General features: G+C 50.7%; 1 protein-coding gene across 2 annotated transcripts in view; it reads left to right on the top strand.

Moving 5' to 3' along the window:
* The window catches only part of parvaa (parvin, alpha a), a 163,311-nt gene that overhangs the window by 125,825 nt on the left and 16,165 nt on the right, over nucleotides 1-21,321 (top strand). For both annotated transcript variants that reach the window (XM_086008367.1, XM_086008366.1), the window contains exons 6-9: nucleotides 3,088-3,203; nucleotides 14,363-14,421; nucleotides 16,558-16,577; nucleotides 19,482-19,543. In XM_086008367.1, coding sequence (XP_085864493.1) covers nucleotides 3,088-3,203; nucleotides 14,363-14,421; nucleotides 16,558-16,577; nucleotides 19,482-19,543 — 257 coding nt within the window. The remainder of the gene's footprint in view (nucleotides 1-3,087; nucleotides 3,204-14,362; nucleotides 14,422-16,557; nucleotides 16,578-19,481; nucleotides 19,544-21,321) is intronic.

Here is a 21,321-nt window from a genome sequence, read left to right as displayed (position 1 = left end):
CAAATCTCTTCAAAACAGCCGACTTGTGTCGTGTGTGTGTGCATGGCAGTTGATTTCTGGAAATCTGAAACAAAAAAAGCACAAAATGCTGGGGTCAGTCAGCGCTGGAAGTTAACGCCCAGGGTTGAGGCCCAGTTGCCAGAAACAGTAAAAGACTCGACGCAGATTTTCAGTTTTTAGCTGTCGATCTGCGGATCTGCTTTCTACTTCCAGCATTTTCAGTTTTTATTTTTCTCCTGTGAATGCTGCTCTTCACCCCCATTCACCTCCGTGTGTTTGTGTGCGGCCTAGTTAACGCCATCTTTCTGTACTCCTTCCTCTCTCAATCAAACTATCTGACTGCCTCTGTCGCAAACAATGGAATAGATTGTGCTTATCTACAGTGCAGGAAGGATGAATGGAGGTGTTCAGAAGACCAAGTCAGTAACGGCGTCGAGAAGGATTGACCACACGTTGCCCACCCATCTCTGCACAACCAGGGGAGCAAGATTTCTTCAGTCGCCCTCCACTCCTTGGCTTGTGAATCACGATCTACACCTGAGGGAAATGAGCATACTGGAAAAGCTGACCCGGGATGAATTGTCAATCATGGTTAAGCCCTACTGGTCAACAGCTGCCAACTTTAGTCTTCTACAGAACTTCCTCCCGCTCGCTGAGGGAATGCCGTTTGGCAGATTGCGGAGAAGGTTCATTCCCGACGCTCCTGGATTTATTGTCGCCAGAGTCTCTCCCCTTCAATGTTGGCGACATGAAATTAAGTTCGGCGCCTTCCAACATCTGGAGTCGGGCTCAAGCCCCGCCCCTCCCGTGTTAATGCCAGGAACAACAGCTGTCAAAGCTTTACCTCTGACAACCCCGAGACATTGTGCAGAAAGCCAGAAGCAAAGCTTTCCACAACCGTTCTCCTGCCTGTGGCCGTCGTCGCTCAGACAAATTCGTCTCCTTGTGCACAGATCTTTGATTGAGCAGCAAGCCGATCACTGACTCGGGCATGTTTCCACGCACCAAGGCAATGGCATAACCTTAAAATTAGAGCCAGGCCGTTCAGGGGTGATGTCAGGAAGCACTTCTTCACACAAAGGGTTAGTGGAAATCTGGAACTCTCCCCTCCAAAAAGCTGTTGAGGCTGGGGGGGGGTCAATTGAAAATTTCAAGACTGAGATTGATGAGAGTTTTGTTGGGTAAGAGTATTAAGGGTCACGGAACCAAGGTGGGTAAATGGAGTTCAGATACAGATCAGCTATGATCTAATGGCGGTGCAGGTTCGAGGGGCTGAATGGCCTCCTCCTGTTCCTATGTGCCCTTCCTCGTTCCGTACGGTCTTGCCATGTCTCTCCTGGCAACTGCCCGGCAGATTTGTTAAGTTGTCCTCGTTCCAGTCATCTTCAACTGTACAATCTAGTGCCGAGACGATCAAGTCAATAACTTGAAAAATTTGCAGAGCCGGTGGGGGGGTGGGCGGTGGGGGAGAGTGGGACTAATTGGTGAGCTCTTTCAAAGAGCCGGCACAGGCACGATGGGCTCCTTCTGTGCTGTCACAGCGGAAGGTGCATTTAGGCAGAAGTAAATGTTGGAACCAGTCTAGGTTGTAGGGAAAGTTCATTTAATCAAGTGGACAGCAGTTCTTGCAATGATTCTTTTAATGCAACTAAAGAAAGATTTGCATTTCTATAGCGCCTTTCACCACCTCAGGACGTCCCAAAGTGCTTTACACCCAATGAAGTACTTTTTGAAGTGTAGTCACTGTTGTAATGTGGGAAACATGGCAGCCAATTAGCGCACAGCAAGCTCCCACAAACAGCAATGTGATAATGACCTGATAATCTGTTTATAGTGATGTTGATTGAGGGATTAATATTGGCCCCAGGACACCGGGGAGAACCCCCCTGCTCTTCTTCGAAATACTAGCCGTGGGATCTTTTACATCCACCTGAGAGAGCAGACGGAGCCTCGGTTTAACGTCTCATCCGAAAGACGGCACCTCCGGCAGTGCAGCACTCCCTCAGCACCGCACTGTGAGTGTCAGCCTGGATTTTTGTGCTCAAATCTTTGGAGTGCGACTTGAACCCACAACCTTCTGACTCCAAGGTGAGAGCGCTACCAAATGATGACCTCAATAACAACAACAACTTGCATTTATACAGGGCCTTTAATGTAGTAAAACATCCCAAGACACTTCACAGGAGCGATTATCAAACAAAATTTGACACCGAGCCACATAAGGAGATATTAGGGCAGGTGATCAAAAGCTCAGTCTAAGAGGCCGCTTTTAAGGAACATCTTAAAGGAGGAGAGAGAGGCAGAGAGGTTTTGGGAGGGAATTCCAGAGCTCAGGGCCCAGGCAGCTGAAGGCACGGCCACCAATGAGGGAGCGATTAAAATCAGGGATGCTCAGGACACCACAATTGGAGGAGCACAGAGATCTCAGAGTGTTGTGGGGCTGGAGGAGGTTACAGAGATAGGGAGGGGGAGCGAAGCCATGGAGGGATTTGAACCCGAGGATGAGAATTTTGAAATCGAGGCGTTGCCAGACATGGGGCCAATGTAGGTCAGCGAGCTCAGGGGTGATGGGTGAACGAGACTCGGTGCAAGTTTGGACACAGGCAGGAAGCCAAGTCTTGTGGGCTAATGTGCTTTGTGAAATTCCTCTTGGTTCCAAGAAGGAACAAACTATTTAATATAAATGTGTCTGCCTTTTTCAAACTACTGGACGAAGGAATTTCACGAGGACCTGTCGGTGTAATTTGTTACTTACATCGCACAGTCTAAAAGCAACACGTCGAGTAATTCACTTCTCCTGTTCAAATTGGGTGCGATGATTTACTTGTCTGGTCCTCAGTTCGAGTATCTTTTTCATTTTGTGTGTGTTTTTTAAAAAATTTCACGCCTGAAATCGATCAAGTGTGACGCCGTGCGGTTTTCTGACGCCAGATTTCCCATCCGATTCCCGAGCGTGCGGATCGAGCGCGAGAGGGCTGTTCTTATTGTTTGACATATCCCAGCACTGGCCAGCTGTGTGCAGCTTCTATTACTGAGTCGCGGTGTGAGTCGGCGCTGTTGACATGCGTCTATTTTTGCGGTTTTTAGATGTCCACATGAAGAGTCTGGTGGCCATCCTGCACCTGTTGGTCGCTGTTTCCCAATACTTCAGGGCGCCAATTCGACTCCCGGATCACGTCTCTGTCCAGGTGGTGGTTGTCCAGGTAAATGACTGCAAGAAAACTAATCTCTTTAGAATTTCCCCCTCCACCCACCCCCACCACACCTTTACTCTTACTGCAAGAAGCTGTCAGACTTGGCTCAGTGGTAACTCTCTCGCCTCTGCGTCAGAAGGTTGTGGGTTCAAATCCCACTCCAGAATGATACAGCACAGGAGGAGGCCATTCGGCCCATCGTGCCTGTGCCGTTTCTTTGAAAGAGCTCTCCAATTAGCCCCACTCTCCCTCCCCTGCTTTTTCCCCTGAAGATTTTTCCCCTTCAAGTATTTATCCTGTTCCTTTGTCAAAGTTGCTATTGAATCTGCTCCCACCGCCCTTTCAGGCAGCGCGTTCCAGATCACAACTCGCTGAGTTAAAAAAAAAAAAAAAAAAAATTCTCCTCATCTCCCCTCTGGTTCTTTTGTCGATTATCTTCAATCTGTGTCCTCTGGTTACCGACCCTCCTGCCAGTGGAAACAGTTTCTCCTTATTTACTCCAGCAAAAACCTTCAATGAAGAGGTGGGGAGTTCTCCCAGTGCCCTAGCCTATATTTATCTCATGGGATCTTTTACATCTAGCTGAGCGGTTTAACATCTCATCCGAAAGACAGCACCTCCAACAGTGCAGCACTCCCTCAGTGCTGCCCCTCCGACAGTGCAGCGCTCCCTTAGTATTGCCCCGCCGACAGTGCAGCACTCCCTCAGTACTGCCCCTCCGACAGTGCAGCGCTCCCTCAGCACGGCTCCTCTGACAGTGCGGTGCTCTCTCAGTACTGCCTCGCCAACAGTGCAGCGCTCCCTCAGTACTGCCACTCTGGCGCTCCCTCAGTACCGCCCCTCCGACAGTGCAGCGCTCCCTCAGTACTGTTCCTCCGACAGTGCAGCACTCCCTCAGCACTGCTCCTCTGACAGTGCGGTGCTCTCTCAGTACTGACCCTCCGACAGTGCGGCCCTCCCTCAGTACTGCCCCTCCGACAGTGCGGCCCTCCCTCAGTACTGCCCCTCCGACAGTGCGATGCTCCCTCAGTACTGACCCTCCGACAGTGCGGCGCTCCCTCAGTACTGACCCTCCGACAGTGCGGCGCTCCCTCAGTACTGCCCCTCCGACAGTGCGGCACTCCCTCAGTACTGCCCCTCCGACAGTGCGGCACTCCCTCAGTACTGCCCCTCCGACAGTGCGGCCCTCCCTCAGTACTGACCCTCCGACAGTGCGGCGCTCCCTCAGTACTGACCCTCCGACAGTGCAGCGCTCCCTCAGTACTGCCCCTCCGACAGTGCGGCCCTCCCTCAGTACTGACCCTCCGACAGTGCGGCGCTCCCTCAGTACTGCCCCTCCGACAGTGCGGCCCTCCCTCAGTACTGCCCCTCCGACAGTGCGGCACTCCCTCAGTACTGCCCCTCCGACAGTGGGACGCTCCCTCAGTACTGCCCCTCCGACAGTGCGGCGCTCCCTCAGTACTGACCCTCCGACAGTGCGGCGCTCCCTCAGTACTGACCCTCCGACAGTGCGGCGCTCCCTCAGTACTGCCCCTCCGACAGTGGGACGCTCCCTCAGTACTGCCCCTCCGACAGTGCGGCGCTCCCTCAGTACTGCCACTCCGACAGTGCGGCGCTCCCTCAGCACTGGCTCTCCGACAGTGCGGCGCTCCCTCAGTACTGCCACTCCGACAGTGCGGCGCTCCCTCAGCACTGGCTCTCCGACAGTGCGGCGCTCCCTCAGTACTGCCACTCCGACAGTGCGGCGCTCCCTCAGTACTGCCTCTCCGACAGTGCGGCGCTCCCTCAGTACTGCCACTCCGACAGTGCGGCGCTCCCTCAGTACTGCCCCTCCGACAGTGCGGCGCTCCCTCAGTACTGACCCTCCGACAGTGCAGCGCTCCCTCAGTACTGCCACTCCGACAGTGCGGCGCTCCCTCAGTACTGACCCTCCGACAGTGCGGCCCTCCCTCAGTACTGCCCCTCCGACAGTGCAGCACTCCCTCAGCACTGCACTGGAGTGTCAGCCTAGATTTTTGTGCTCAAGTCTCTGGAGTGGGACTTGAACGCACGACCTTCTGGCTCAGAGTCGAGGGTGCTACCCACTGAGCCACGGCTGACACTCTTGGTATCAGATGCTCGTATGTCTGGATTTCTTGTTTGCTATGGAGGGGATTTAATAAATATTGGGGGAATAAATTTAACGAGGGGAAGAACTAAAATTGGAAGCCATACAGGAAATTGATCTGCAATGGCAGGAGTGGCAGCAGACGGGTGAAAGTCTGCGAGGAAGATGTAGCAGTCTGAACATTTGGGGGCCTAAAGAGGCCAATTACAGTTTTTTTTAAAATCCCAACAGCATGTCAATAACAACAATAAAACAACTTGCATTTATATAGCGCCTTTAATGTAATAAAACGTCCCAAGACGCTTCACAGGAGCGATTATCAAACAGAATTTGACACCGAGCCACATAAGGAGATATTAGGACAGGTGATCAAAAGCTTGGTCAAAGAGGTCGGTTTTAAGGAGCGTCTTAAAGGAGGAGAGAGAGGTAGCGAGGCGGAGAGGTTTAGGGAGGGAATTCCAGAGCTCTGGGCCTCGGCAGCTGAAGGCACGGCCGCCAATGGTGGAGCGATTAAGATCGGGACTGTGGAATAGGCCAGAATTGGAGGGAACATAGAAACATAGAAGATAGGAGCAGGAGTAGGCCATTCGGCCCCTCGAGCCTGTTCCGCCATTCAATGAGATCATGGCTGATCATCCAAATTCAGTACCCTGTCCCTGCCTTCTCCCCATACCCCTTGATCCCTTTAGCCTTAAGAAATATATCCAACTCCTCCTTGAATATATTTAATGAATTGGCCTCAACTGCCTTCTGTGGTAGAGAATTCCACAGGTTCACCACTCTCTGGGTGAAGAAATTCCTCCTCATCTCTGTCCGAGCGCAGAGATCTCGGAGGATTGTAGGGCTTCGGAGGTTACAGAGATAAAGGTAGAGGGCGCGAGGCGATGGAGGGTTTTGAACAAGAAGATGAGGATTTTAAAATCGAGGCATTGTTGGACCGGGAGCCAGTGCAGGTCCATGAGCACAGGCAGTGAATCACAGAAAGTTACAGCATGGAAGGAGGCCATTTCGGCCCATCGTGTCCATGCCGGCCGACAAAGAGCTATCCAGCCTAATCCCACTTTCCAGCTCTTGGTCCGTAGCCCTGCAGGTTACAGCATCCCAAGTGCACATCCAAGTACTTTTTAAATGTGGTTCGGGTTCCTGCCTCTACCACCCTTTCAGGCAGTGAGTTCCAGACCCCCACAACCCTCTGGGTGAAGAAATTTCCCCTCAAATCCCCTCTAAACCTTCCACCAGTTACTTTAAATCTGTGCCCCCTGGTTTTTGACCCCTCTGCTAAGGGAAATAGGTCCTTTGTATCCACTTTATCTATGCCCCTCATAATTTTATACACCTCAATAAGGTCTCCCCTCAGCCTCCTCTGTTCCAAGGAAAACAGACCCAGCCTATCCAGTCTTTCCTCAGAGCTAAGATTCTCTACTCCCAGCAACATCCTTGTAAATCTCCTCTGTACCCTCTCTAGTGCAATCACATCTTTCCTGTAATGTGGTGACCAGAACTGCACACAGTACTCTAGCTGAGGCCTAACTAGTGTTTTATACAGTTCAAGCATAACCCCCCCCCCCCACTCTTGCCTTTATTAGCCGTGGATAAGAATACAAGCATTCTGTATACCTTCTTAACCACCTTATCTACCTGGCCTGCTACCTTCAGGGATCTGTGGACATGCACTCCAAGTCCCTTTGTTCCTCTACACTACTCAGTGTCCTACCATTTAATGTGTATTCCCTTTCCTTGTTAGCCCTCCCCAAATGCATTACCTCACACTTCTCCAGATTGAATTCTATTTGCCACTGTTCTGCCCACCTGACCAATTTATTGATATCTTCCTGCAGTCTACAGCTTCCTTCTTCAGTATCAACCACACACTAGTATCATCTGCAAACTTCTTAATCATACCCCCTATATTCAAGTCTAGATCATTAATATATACCACAAAAAGCAAGGGAGCTAGTACTGAGCCCTGCGGAACCCCAATGGAAACAGCCTTCCAATCACAAAAACACCGATCAACCATTACCCTCTGCTTCCTTTCTCCGAGCCAGTTTTGAATCCAGCTTGACACTTTGCCCTGGATCCCATGGGCTTTTAACTTCGTGACCAGTCTGCCATGTGGAACCTTATCAAAAGCCTTGCTAAAGTCCTTATACACTACATCAAACGCACTACCCTCATCTAACCTCCTTGTTACCTCCTCAAAAAATTCAATCAAGTTTGTCAGACACGACCTTCCCTTAACAAATCCATGCTGACTGTGGTGTATGTAACCGTTCCACCTTTAAGAGAACTATTTTAAGAGATGCACTACTTTATCTTGGCTGCTGTATACTGTAATACCGGTGGTGACCACACCGGTATATAAGTGCTGTGTAATGATTTATTGGGCAGTTCAGCCTGACCTTCGACTAGTAAAGACCTGTTGAATTTATTCTTGTGGTCTGTGTGCAGTGATTCTTATTAACAATAACTAGAACACACAGACTTAACAGTGGCGACGATGACTATCTTACCCTGCGGCAGAGATATATCCAAGGCAGTTTAACGGGCGTCGAGAAGAGGCATCCGCCCTCATCATCCTGCTGAGAAAAGACTCGGGTCTGAAGAGCAAGGAAGAATCCTGACACGAAGCCTTCCATCAGCAACAGGCAGTGATCATCCCTTCTATCACGGTGGTGGGTAAGCCGATCAGCGACGAGCAGCAAGTCGGCCACGTTGGCTGTGAAGTAGGGGAGGGAAAAACGGAGGATATAAGGGCGGAGAACTCGACCACGGCCGGGGAAAAGAGCCGGACAGAAGTCGGGGCCAGAGGCGCTGAGACTGGGGCAGCGTAAGGCACGGGAGCCGCGGTGAATGCAAACGCAGCCGGTGTAAAAGACCGGGCTGCAAGCGGGCTGGGAGACGCAACAGCGTCGAGAGAGAGCTCGACCGCGACCGGGGAAAAAGGCCGGGCAGCTACCGAGGCCGCGAGGCGCGGGAGAAAATAAAAATAATTTTTTTTTAAAACCGCGGAGAACTCAGCCGCAGCCGGGGGAAAGGACCAGATTGCAAGAGGGGCTGGGAGGCACGATTTGAGAACTACTGGGGAGGGCGAACGCAGCAATACGGCAATCACCATTACAGCCAGCGGGGGAGAAAGGCAAACGCGGGAAGCCGCCATTTTCGTTGGCGGGGGAAGAAGACAAGCGCGGGAAACCGCCATTTTGAAAAAAAAAAGTAAAGAAAAATTTCTTTTTGTTTCTCAAGAAGATTGCGAGGATGCCTAAGCGTGGTAACATCAACGATTTCGATGCCGATGTTGAAGATTGGGCCACGTATGTAGAACGCATAGAGATTTATTGTAAGGCAAATAAAATATCAGATGAAGATAAAGCACTAACCTTACTAAACTCAATGGGTGCGAAGACATACGGGCTATTGAAGCATCTTCTATCACCAGCTAAACCGGCGGATCAGGCTTTCGCTAATATTGTTGCTGTCCTGAGAAATCATTTGAACCCCACACCGCTGATGTTAGCGGAACGATTTAAATTTTATGCGAGAACGCAACTGAAAGAGGAAAGCAACGCGGAGTATTTAATTGAACTGTGTAAGCTAGCGAAATACTGTCAGTTTGGGGAAAGACTGACGGAGGCACTGAGAGACAAATTCGTGTGTGGATTGTCGAAAGAAGGAACACAAAAGCGGCTGCTTGAAGAGAATGATCTTACACTTGATAAGGCTGTCACTATTGCAGCATCGCACAAAGCCGCAGCGAGAGGCACTGCGGAAATGCAGCTGAAGGCAGCGGTACTCAGCGTAGATCAAATGGCTTTGGGTACAGCGAAATGTTATCGTTGTGGAAAGACCACACATGATCAGAACTAATGCTGGTTTAAAAATCAGGAATATAGAAAATGTGGCAAGCTTGGTCACATAGCTAAAGTATGCCGGTCAGGAAAGAAGACCAGCAACAAAAAGTCACCGCAGGAAAAGTGCAGAAAGGTACATAAGGTGGCTGAGAAGAGTTCGGATGAACAGAATTTGGATTCAGACTCCAACAGCAAGGAACTGGGTAGTCTGAGAATTCACAATGTGAGTAAGGAAGCTGACCTACAAACTATCTGGGTCACACTTCAGATAGCAGGAGTCCAAGTGAAGATGGAATTGGACACCGGATCGGCGTCGACGGTCATGAATAAGCAAGATTACAAAAGGTTATTCACACGTATTCCCCTACGGGATACGGAGATAGTATTGCAGACATACACGGGGCAAAGAGTATACCCCATCGGAAAGATAAAAGTCAAGGTGGTACACAAGGGCAAAGAACACCAAGGAATGGACTTATATGTACTACCTGAGGGAGGTCCACCACTTCTGGGACGGGAGTGGATCAGGAAAATAAATATGGACTGGCACTCCCTAAAAGCAATAACGGTAGATTCCGGAAAAAAAGATGTCAAACCTGCACGATTGTCCAGAATATTGGATGAGGCTAAAGAGGTGTTCCAACAGGGACTGGGAACACTGAGAGGAATTACGGCAAAAATCAAGATTGCAGAACATGCAAACCCAAAATTTTTCAAAGCCAGACCGGTACCTTATGCGATACGACCTGCTGTGGAAGCTGAGCTGGAAGGGCTAGAACGTTCAGGAGTACTGTCTAAGGTAGACTGGAGTGAGTGGGCCACGCCCATTGTTCCCGTCATGAAGCGTTCATCGAGTAACAAGCCAGGGGAACCGGGGAAGGTCCGCATCTGTGGAGACTTCAAGATCACGGTTAATCCGGTGCTTCACACGGTGCAATATCCGCTTCCGCGGATTGAGGATATCTTTGCTTCATTGTCTGGCGGGAAACACTTCACCAAGATAGACCTGGCGCAAGCGTACTTACAGATGGAAGTTGAGGAAGAGTCGCGCCAGTATCTCACAATCAACACGCACAGAGGCTTGTATCGATATAATAGACTGGTTTTTGGAGTGGCTTCGGCTCCAGCAATTTGGCAGAGGGCCATGGAGCAGGTATTACAGGGAATTCCAAGCACTCAATGTTACTTGGACGATATCCTGATTACAGGAGATGACGATGAGGAGCACCTTGCAAATTTGAAACTGGTGCTCACCAGATTGAAGGAATATGCACTTCGAGTTAATCGCCAGAAATGTGAGTTCTTTCAGAAACGGATCTCGTACTGTGGTCATGTCATTGACCAGGAGGGGCTGCACAAGTCACCTGACAAGATCGAAGCTGTTGTGAAGGCTCCCACTCCGGAAAATGTATCCCAGTTGAGGTCGTTCCTAGGGTTGATTAACTATTACCATAAGTTTCTGCCAAATCTATCCACGGTGCTGCACCCGCTGAACGCTCTTTTGCAGAAAGAAGTACCATGGAAGTGGAGCGAGGACTGTAAGAAGGCCTTTCGCAAAAGCAAGGCATTGATCACCTCAGAGGAAGTGTTGGCTCACTTCAACCCAACGCTACCTATTCGTTTAGCTTGTGATGCTTCTCCTTATGGTATTGGAGCAGTACTCTCACACAAGTTGCCAAATGGCTTGGAAAGGCCAGTCGCATTTGCATCCAGATCATTGACCTCCGCTGAGCGCAACTATGCTCAGATAGATAGGGAGGCTCTCAGCCTTGTGTGGGGAGTAAAGAAGTTTAATCATTACCTGCAGGGCCAGAAGTTTACACTGCTGACAGACCACCAGCTGTTGGTATCCATTTTTAACCCTAAGAAGGGTGTTTCGGTGATGACAGCACAGAGGCTCCAGAGATGGTCCCTTTTCCTAGGGGCACATCAATATCAGATAGAATTCAAAGGTACAAAGCAGCATGGTAATGCTGATGGGCTGTCGCGCCTGCCACTACCTACTGAGGAGGAGGCACCGACGGTTGACCCGGTGGAGTTATTTCACTCGACCATCATCGAATGTTTACCTGTCACCAATGCAAATATTGAAAGGGAGACTAGGAATGACCCGACACTGTCCCGGGTCTACGAATTGACAGTAAAGGGATGGCCAGCCCATGGTGATCCACTGTTACCGGCATTCTCAGCAAGACGAGAACAGCTGTCCATCTGTCAGGGAACATTGATGTATGGAACAAGGGTGATTATCCCTCCTAAGTTAAGAGAGAGAGTTCTAAAAGAACTACATGAAGGTCATCTGGGGGGAGTCAAGATGAAAAGCCTTGCTAGGGTTTATGTGTGGTGGCCGGGTATCGACCAACAGATAGAGGATCTGACGAAAAGCTGCTCAGGGTGCCAAAAAGTCCAAAATGCACCTCCAATTGCACCGCTGCATCCATGGGAATGGCCTTCAACCCCATGGCAACGTGTACATATTGACTTTGCTGGTCCATTCATGGACTCCATGTTTTTAATTGCGGTGGACGCCCATTCTAAATGGCCAGAAGTGATTAAGATGACTGCCACTACCTCGGAGAAGACGATCGCGGTGCTAAGAACGATATTTGCAAGAAATGGATTGCCAGAGCAAATATGTTCAGACAACGGACCACAGTTCGTGTTGGAGGAATTCCAGAAATTCCTGAAGAAGAATGGGGTGAAACATTATACCTCTGCCCCATATCATCCAGCTACGAATGGGCTGGCCGAGAGGTTTGTACAGACGTTCAAAAAGGCAATAAAGGCCATGAGCGAAGATCAGATTCCACTGCAACACAAGGTGGACAATTTCCTACTGGCATATCGAAACGCCACCCATGCAACAACAAACCAAAGTCCTGCCATGATGTTCTACAACAGGAGGTTGCGGTCCAGGTTGGACTTGTTAAAACCAAATGTGCGGAGGGAAGTCGAAAACAAACAGTTCCAGCATATCAATAACAAGCCCACTCGGAGTTTTGAAATAGGACAACCGGTGTTAGCCAGGGACTATAAAAACGAGAAATGGCAATCTGGAACAATTCGGGCCAGACAAGGACCCCTGATGTACACGGTAGATGTTGGTGAAAACGTAATGCGACGTCATGCTGACCAACTGGTGGGATCGAGAACAAGGGTCGAGCCCATGGCTACGACAGAGACAACTGTGGAGGAAGTTAGTGAACCTGAAGCATCTACCTCAGAAGTGAATATACCTGATGATGATGTCCTATCCATAGGGGATCCACTAGATGAGTCACCCCAGCAACAAGAACCAGAGACCCCGGAAAGGCGTTATCCGTCTCGGATCAGGAGGCCTCCTCAGAGACTGAATCTGTGAACTGTTTTTACATGAAGTTGTGTATATATGTTATTATGTTATGTTAAATGGGGAATATATACTGTTAAGCTAAAAAGGGAGGATTGTAGTGTATGTAACCGTTCCACCTTTTAAGAGAACTATTTTAAGAGATGCACTACATTATCTTGGCTGCTGTATACTGTAATACCGGTGGTGACCACACCAGTATATAAGTGCTGTGTAATGATTTATTGGGCAGTTCAGCCTGACCTTCAACTAGTAAAGACCTGTTGAATTTATTCTTGTGGTCTGTGTGCAGTGATTCTTATTAACAATAACTAGAACACACAGACTTAACACTGACTATCCCTGATTAATCCGTGTCTTTCTAAATGAAGATTTATCCTGTCCTTCAGCATTCTTTCCAATAATTTTCCCACCACCGAGGTTAGGCTGACTGGCCTGTAATTACTCAGTCTATCCTTTTCTCCCTTTTTAAACAAGGGTACCACATTAGCAGTCCTCCAGTTCTCCGGCCCCACACCTGAAGTCAGAGAGGATTGAAAAATGATGGTCAGGGCCTCTGCTGTTTCCTCTTTTGCTTCGCTTAACAGCCTGGGATACATTTCATCCGGGCCTGGGGATTTATCCACTTTGAAAGCTGCTAAACCTCTTAATACTTCCTCTCTCACTGTTTATTTCATCTAATATTTCACACATCTCCCCCCGATAGCAATGTCTGCTTCGCCCCTCTCCTTTGTGAAAACAGACACAAACTATTCATTAAGAACCCTACTGACGTCTCCCGCCTCCACACACAGATTACCCTCATGATCTCTAATAGGCCCTACCCTTTCTTTAGTTATCCTCTTACTCTTAATATATTTATAAAACATCTTTGGGTTTTCCTTGATTTTACATGCCAAGAATTTTTCATGCTCTCTCTTTGACGGCTGAACGGGACTTGGTGCGAGTTGGGAAGCGGGACAGCTGATGAGCTTAAGTTTACCGAGGCTGGAATGGTTGAGGCTGGAGGAGGGAGAGCTTTGGAATGGTCGAGGCTGGAGGAGGGAGAGGAATGGTCGAGGCTGGAGGAGGGAGAGGAATGGTCGAGGCTGGAGGAGGGAGAGGAATGGCCGAGGCTGGAGGAGGGAGAGCTTTGGAATGGCCGAGGCTGGAGGAGGGAGAGGAATGGTCGAGGCTGGAGGAGGGAGAGGAATGGTCGAGGCTGGAGGAGGGAGCGCTTTGGAATGGCCAAGGCTGGAGGAGGGAGAGGAATGGTCGAGGCTGGAGGAGGGAGAGGAATGGTCGAGGCTGGAGGAGGGAGAGGAATGGTCGAGGCTGGAGGAGGGAGAGGAATGGTCGAGGCTGGAGGAGGGAGAGGAATGGTCGAGGCTGGAGGAGGGAGAGGAATGGTCGAGGCTGGAGGAGGGAGAGGAATGGCCGAGGCTGGAGGAGGGAGAGCTTTGGAATGGCCGAGGCTGGAGGAGGGAGAGGAATGGTCGAGGCTGGAGGAGGGAGAGGAATGGTCGAGGCTGGAGGAGGGAGAGGAATGGTCGAGGCTGGAGGAGGGAGAGGAATGGTCGAAGCTGGAGGAGGGAGAGCTTTGGAATGGTCGAGGCTGGAGGAGGGAGAGGAATGGTCGAGGCTGGAGGAGGGAGAGGAATGGCCGAGGCTGGAGGAGGGAGAGGAATGGTCGAGGCTGGAGGAGGGAGAGGAATGGCCGAGGCTGGAGGAGCAAGGACAGCATGGACGAGGGTTAACTCGGCTCTTTACAGGATGACCAAGGTTCAATTTAACTTCCATTGCTATCTATCTGGAAACAATAGTAAAAGAGCTGATTGCTTCAAGTAAATTCATTTCTTTTTGATTTATTTCTTTCCCACAGAAGAGAGAGGGAATTCTGCAGTCTCGGCATATCCAAGAGGAAATCACTGGCAACACTGAGTATGTAAACACAATTGTCCTTCGGCCGGGCTGTAATCGAATACAGATGTAGGGTTTCGAAAGTTGATTGTTAATCCATGTTTTTTGTTAACTGCGTGAGGAGCCCTACAGCTCTGCGACAGCCAAGGAAAATAGAGCTGTCCATACTCGAATTCTCACAGTGCATCAAAACGTCTCCGAAAGGAAAACTGCTGAGAATGAAAACCCTTCAAAACATCCAGCAATTCCCAGAAAAGTTGTCCCGGGAGCACTCTGCCAGGGTATTTTTAGGTTGCCTTGCAGTTTGCTTTCTCCCCTCCCCCCGCACCCCCCCCCCCCCCACCCCCTGCCTGTCGCACCGGACGATTATGAAAACGTAGCACACTTTCCTCGCAAAAAAACGTTGATTTATTTCAGTGGCATTGAATGTGGAGCTTACTCTCGGTTTGTGCTTTGACCAGCATAAATCCCCAACCCTGGGGAAATTAGGTGGTGGTGAGTCGCCTTCTTGAACCGCTGCAGTCCGTGTGGTGAAGGTGCTCCCACAGTGCTGTTAGGGAGGGAGTTCCGGGATCTTGACCCAGCGACGATGAAGGAACGGCCGTATATTACCAAGATGCATGTCACTGTTAGTCAGGTATTACCGCATCGTAACTCCTGTTCATCTAGACTTAGAGAAGCTGGGATTGTTCTCCTTCAAGCAGAGAAGGTTAAGGGGAGATTTAATAGAGGTGTTCAAAATTATGAAGGGTTTTGATAGAGTAGATAGAGAGAAACTGTTTCCAGGGTCGGTAACCAGAGGACACAGAGTAAAGGTAATTGGTAAAAGAACCAGAGGGGGAGGTGAGGAGAAATGGTTTTTCCACAGCGAGTTGTTGTGATCTGGAACGCGCTGCCTGAAAGGGCGGTGGAAGCAGATTCAATAGTAACTTTCAAAAGGGAGTTGGATAAATACTGGAAGGGGAAACATTCGCAGGGCTGTGGGGAAAGAGCAGGGGGGAGTGAGACTAATTGGAGAGCTCTTTCAAAGAGCCGGCACAGGCATGATGGGCCGAATGGCCTCCTCCTGTGCTGTATGGTTCCATTCTATGATTCATTCAGCTGTGAAGTCCGCAAAGATAAGTCAGAATGGCCCCAGGCACAGTGGTTCCTGCCCGATATACGTGATCGAAATATTTGGTGCTAACAGTCTTGCCCCTCCTCAGGCTGGCAGAACGGGCATGGCAAGAGTGCAGCGTTCCCTCAGGACTGCCCCTCCGACAGTGCGGCACTCCCTCAGTGCGCCGCTCCCTCAGTACTGCCACTCCGACAGTGCAGCGCTCCCTCAGGATCCCTCCGACAGTGCGGCTCTCCCTCAGTACTGCTCCTCCAACAGTGCAGCGCTCCCTCAGTACTGTCCCTCCGACAGTGCAGTGTTCCCTCAGGACTGCCCCTCCGACAGTGCGGCACTCCCTCGGTACTGACCCTCCGACGGTGCGGCGTTCCCTCAGGACTGCCCCTCCGACAGTGCAGCACTCCTTCAGTACTGCCCCTCCGACAGTGCAGCACTCCTTCAGTACTGCCCCTCCGACAGCGCGGCACTCCCTCAGTACTGACCCCTCCGACGGTGCAGCGCTCCCTCAGTACTGACCCTCCGACGGTGCGGTGCTCCCTCAGTACTGTTCCTCCAACAGTGCGGCGCTCCCTCAGTACTGACCCCTCCGACGGTGCGGCGCTCCCTCAGTACTGACCCCTCCGACGGTGCGGCGCTCCCTCAGTACTGACCCTCCGACAGTGCGGCGCTCCCTCAGTACTGTCCCTCCGACAGTGCGGCGCTCCCTTGGCACTGCATTAGGAGCGTCAGCCTAGATTTTTGTGCCCATCCCTAGTTGGCCCTTGAGAAGGTGGTGGTGAGCCACCTTCTTGAATCGCTGCAGTCCGTGTGGTGAAGGTGCTCCCATAGTGCTGTTGGGGAGGGAGTTCCAGGATTTTGACCCAGTGACAATGAAGGAATGGCGATATATGACAAGTCGGGTAGTGTGTGTGTGACTAGGAGGTGGTGGTGTCTGTGACTCTGTGTAATATTAATTTTGAACTGAACCGAATTGCCACTCATTAAGTATGTGGAATAATAATTCTGTGCCTTATTGCTAATACCTGTTTTATGTTTAATCACAGGGCTTTGTCAGGGCGACATGGTAAGAGTTCCATAAATTGCTGAAAGGTCTTGGGCTTTGCATGCTGGATGGTTGCACTTTTGTCTCTTTCTTGGGTGCGTTCCTGGTCTCTTATCCTGATTTGGCAGTCTTTGAGTCACTTTGGTACGATGCCGGGGATTAACAATGCAGCCCCCTGCCTCCCCGCCGCCCCGCCCCCCAACCCACTCACTCCGCCTCTAGTGGGGAAAAAAAAATCGTAGGTCAGGAAATCCCGGCTCACAACTTCACTCCATGTCAATGCCGTGTGTGAGCAATGCCGGGGGAGGTGCACTAGTCCTGTTCATAAATTTGAAGGAAAACCGATATTGGATTTTAGAAGGTTGAAGGGTGATCTGATCAAGGTGCTTAAAACATTAAAATAATTCGACAGGGTAGATCGAGAGAAACTATTCCCTCTGGTGGGGGGGGGCGGGGGGAGATATTTTTTATTCGTTCCTGCGATGTGGACGTCGCTGGAAAGGCCCAGCATTTATTGCCCATCCCTAATTGCCCCTTGAGAAGGTGGTGGTGAGCCGCCGCCTTGAACCGCTGCAGTCCATGCGGTGAAGGTGCTCCCACAGTGCGGTTAGGGAGGGAGTTCCAGGATTTTGACCCAGTGAAGGGGGCATAGCCTTAAAATTAGAGCCAGGCCGTTCAGGGGTGATGTCAGGAAGCACTTCTTCACACAAAGGGTGGTGGAAATCTGGAACTCTCTTTCCCCTGCCCCCCTCCTTGAAGGCTGTTGAGGTCAATTAGAATTTTCAAGATTGAGATTGATGGGGTTTTGTTGGGTAAGGGTATTAAGGGTATGGGCTGAAGGTGGGTAGATGGAGTTAAGGTGCAGATCTGCCCTGATCTAATAGAATGACGGAACAGACTTGAGGGGCTGAATGGCCTCCTCCTGTTCCTGTGTATTTCGGCTGAACTTGCAGGGCTGTGGGGAAAGAGCAGGGTGAGTGGGACTAATTGGAGAGCTCTTTCAAAGAGCCGGCACAGGCACGATGGGCCGAATGGCCTCCCTCTATGCTGTGCGACTCTAATAAAAGAAGGAAAAACAAAACAGCAGCAATTAAATGGGGTAGATGCGTATTTTATTGTTTAATAGTTCCTTCCTCAGTGCTGCTGAATGAGCCAGGTATTTCAGCATTGCATCACCGATGTGACGTGTTGGTGCAATTTCAGGATGGATGAGGTCATCCAAACCTCTGCTGCCGCGTGTCCTAACTCACACCCAGTCCCGTTCACCCATCACCCCCTGTGCTCACTGCCCCGTGTCCTAACTCACACCCAGTCCCGTTCACCCATCACCCCCTGTGCTCACTGCCCCGTGTCCTAACTCACACCCAGTCCCGTTCACCCATCACCCCCTGTGCTCACTGCCCCGTGTCCTAACTCACACCCAGTCCCGTTCACCCATCACCCCCTGTGCTCACTGCCCCGTGTCCTAACTCACACCCAGTCCCGTTCACCCATCACCCCCTGTGCTCACTACCCCGTGTCCTAACTCACACCCAGTCCCGTTCACCCATCACCCCCTGTGCTCACTGCCCCGTGTCCTAACTCACACCCAGTCCCGTTCACCCATCACCCCCTGTGCTCACTGCCCCGTGTCCTAACTCACACCCAGTCCCGTTCACCCATCACCCCCTGTGCTCACTGCCCCGTGTCCTAACTCACACCCAGTCCCGTTCACCCATCACCCCGTGCTCACTGCCCCGTGTCCTAACTCGCACCCAGTCCCGTTCACCCATCACCCCCTGTGCTCACTGCCCCGTGTCCTAACTCGCACCCAGTCCTGTTCACCCATCACCCCCTGTGCTCACTGCCCCATGTCCTAACGGACACCCAGTCCCGTTCACCCATCACCCTCTGTGCTCACTGCCCCGTGTCCTAACTCACACCCAGTCCCGTTCACCCATCACCCCCTGTGCTCACTGCCCCGTGTCCTAACTCACACCCAGTCCCGTTCACCCATCACCCCCTGTGCTCACTGCCCCGTGTCCGAACTCACACCCAGTCCCGTTCACCCATCACCCCCTGTGCTCACTGCCCCGTGTCCTAACTCGCACCCAGTCCCGTTCACCCATCACTCCCTGTGCTCACTGCCCCGTGTCCTAACTCGCACCCAGTCCCGTTCACCCATCACCCCCTGTGCTCACTGCCCCGTGTCCTAACTCACACCCAGTCCCGTTCACCCATCACCCCCTGTGCTCGCTGCCCCGTGTCCTAACTCGCACCCAGTCCTGTTCACCCATCACCCCCTGTGCTCACTGCCCCATGTCCTAACTCACACCCAGTCCTGTTCACCCATCACCCCCTGTGCTCACTGCCCCGTGTCCTAACTCACACCCAGTCCCGGTCACCCATCACCCCCTGTGCTCACTGACCTACATTGGCTCCCGGTCCGGCAACGCCTCGATTTTTAAAATTCTCATCCTTGTTTTCAAATTCCTCCATGGCCTCGCCCCTCCCTGTCTCTGTACTCTCTTCCAACCCTCCGAGACCTCTGCGCTCCTCCAATTCTGGCCTCTTGAGCATCCCCAAATTTAATCGCTCCACCATTGGCAGCCGTGCCTTCAGCTGCCTCGGCCCTAAGCTCTGGAATTCCCTCTCCACCTCTCTCCCTCTCTTTCCTCCTTTTAAGATGCTCCTTAACACCTCCCTCTGTGACCAAGTGTTTGGCCGCCTGTCCTAATATCTCCTACTGTGGCTTGGTGTCAAAATTATTTTGATAATCGCTCCTGTGAAGCGCCTTGGGATGTTTCACTACATTAAAGGCGCTGTATAAATACAAGTTGATGTTGCTTTTTGTATGTTTCAGTTACAAAAGGGAGCTTTGTTCGTTCCGTGACTTTATAATCCAGCGTGCACTCCCCGTGTGTAACTCTGTTCAATCTCTTTCAGAACGGGACGCCTTTGACACTCTCTTTGATCACGCTCCAGACAAACTCAACGTTGTCAAAAAGGTTTGATATCATTTTGCCCGTTGTTCTGTGAGGTACTGGAGTACTGTGCACAGTTTTGGTCTCCTTATCTAAGGAAGGATATACTTGCCTTGGAGGCGGTGCAACGAAGGTTCACTAGATTGATTCCTGGGATGAGAGGGCTGTCCTATGAGGAGAGATTGAGTAGAATGGGCCGATACTCTCTGGAGTTTAGAAGAATGAGAGGTGATCTCATTGAAACATAAGATTCTGAGGGGGATTGACAGGGTAGATGCTGAGAGGTTGTCTCCCCTGGCTGGAGTGTCTAGAACTAGGGGGCATAGTCTCAGGATAAGGGGTCGGCCATTTAGGACTGAGATGCGGAGGAATTTCTTCACTCAGAGGGTGATGAATCTTTGGAATTCTCTGCCCCAGAGGGCTGTGGATGCTGAGTCATTGAGTATATTCAAGACGGAGGTCGATGGATTTTTGGACACTGGGGGAATCTGCTCCTATTTCTTATGTTTTTATGTGAACCGTTAGGACTTTAGAGCCTGGTTTATATCACAAAACGGGCTGACTCAGAGTATTAACCAAAAAATATGTGCTATTAACTAATTTCGTGAATATACGCAGTGACTGCAGGTCTGTTTTTTCATAGAATCGCACAGCACAGAAGGAGGCCATTCGGCCCATCGGGCCTGTGCCGGCTCACTGAAAGAGTTTCCACTTAGTCCCACTCCCCCCTGCTCTTTCCCCAGAGCCCTGTAATTTTTCCTTTTCAAGTATTTATCCAATTCCCTTTTTGAAAGTTACTATTGAATCTGCTTCCACCGCCTTTTCAGGCAGCGCGTTCCAGATCACAACAACTCGCTGTGTGAAAAATTTCTCATCTCCCCTCTGGTTCTTTTGCCGATTTTATCTTTTGAATAGTTATTTTGCCCTCGTCTGATCAATCACCCCCACCCCCCACCTCCCACCTCATTTTTGCTGGGGTCCCGTCCCCTCCGAGCCAGGAGCCCTCTGGTGTATCAGATCCGTGGTCTTTCTCTTTGTGTGAGTTTAGACCGGGGGGAGAGGGGGATGTGCAAATGTGGCAATCAGGCCCTTGAATCCTGAGGAACTCCGTGCTATTTAGGCGTGTATTTCTCACTCGCCGCTTTGACCCATTTGAATTTTGATACGGGCGGCCTAAACAGTGAGTTTTGATAGGCTGTTAAATCAAAACCGAGCTAGCTCCTACACCCACATGATGCGCACACTCGCATGCAGACACGCTCACACAAGCACGCAGACAAGCACGCGCAGACGCACATGCAGACATGCACGCGCACACATACGGACGTGCAGACACGCACGCACATAGAGGCACTTAGACACGCACACACACACGCAGAAACGCACACACACACGCATGCAGACACGCGCACACACACACACGCACACACGCACACACAGACGCACGCACGCAGACACACACACATCTTTCGAGCAGAGATTGTTAATGAGTGGATCTTCCTTCTCCCTAGCCTGAGACACTGCGATGTACTGTGGTTCCCTCACCACTGTAGCATTAAGATCAGGAGTGGTCACTGAGCCTTTGATCCCCAGCACTGGGTATAGTAAGGGTTACGATGGTGTAGTGGGTTACGTTACTGGACTAGTAATCCAGAGAACATGAAATCAAATCTCACCACGGCAGATTGAGAATTTGAGTTCAGTATTTTTTTTAATTTAAATTCTGGAAATAAAAAGCTGGTCTCAGTAAAAGTGACCTTGAATCTGTCGGATTGTCATATAAACCCAACCGGTTCACTGAT

This window comes from Somniosus microcephalus, chromosome 15, assembly GCF_052327205.1.
Source record: "Somniosus microcephalus isolate GS21.2 chromosome 15, FLI_Smic_1.0, whole genome shotgun sequence".
Lineage (NCBI taxonomy): Eukaryota > Metazoa > Chordata > Chondrichthyes > Squaliformes > Somniosidae > Somniosus > Somniosus microcephalus.
Note: the sequence above shows the minus strand (reverse complement) of the source record. Positions and strands in the feature narration are given on the sequence as shown.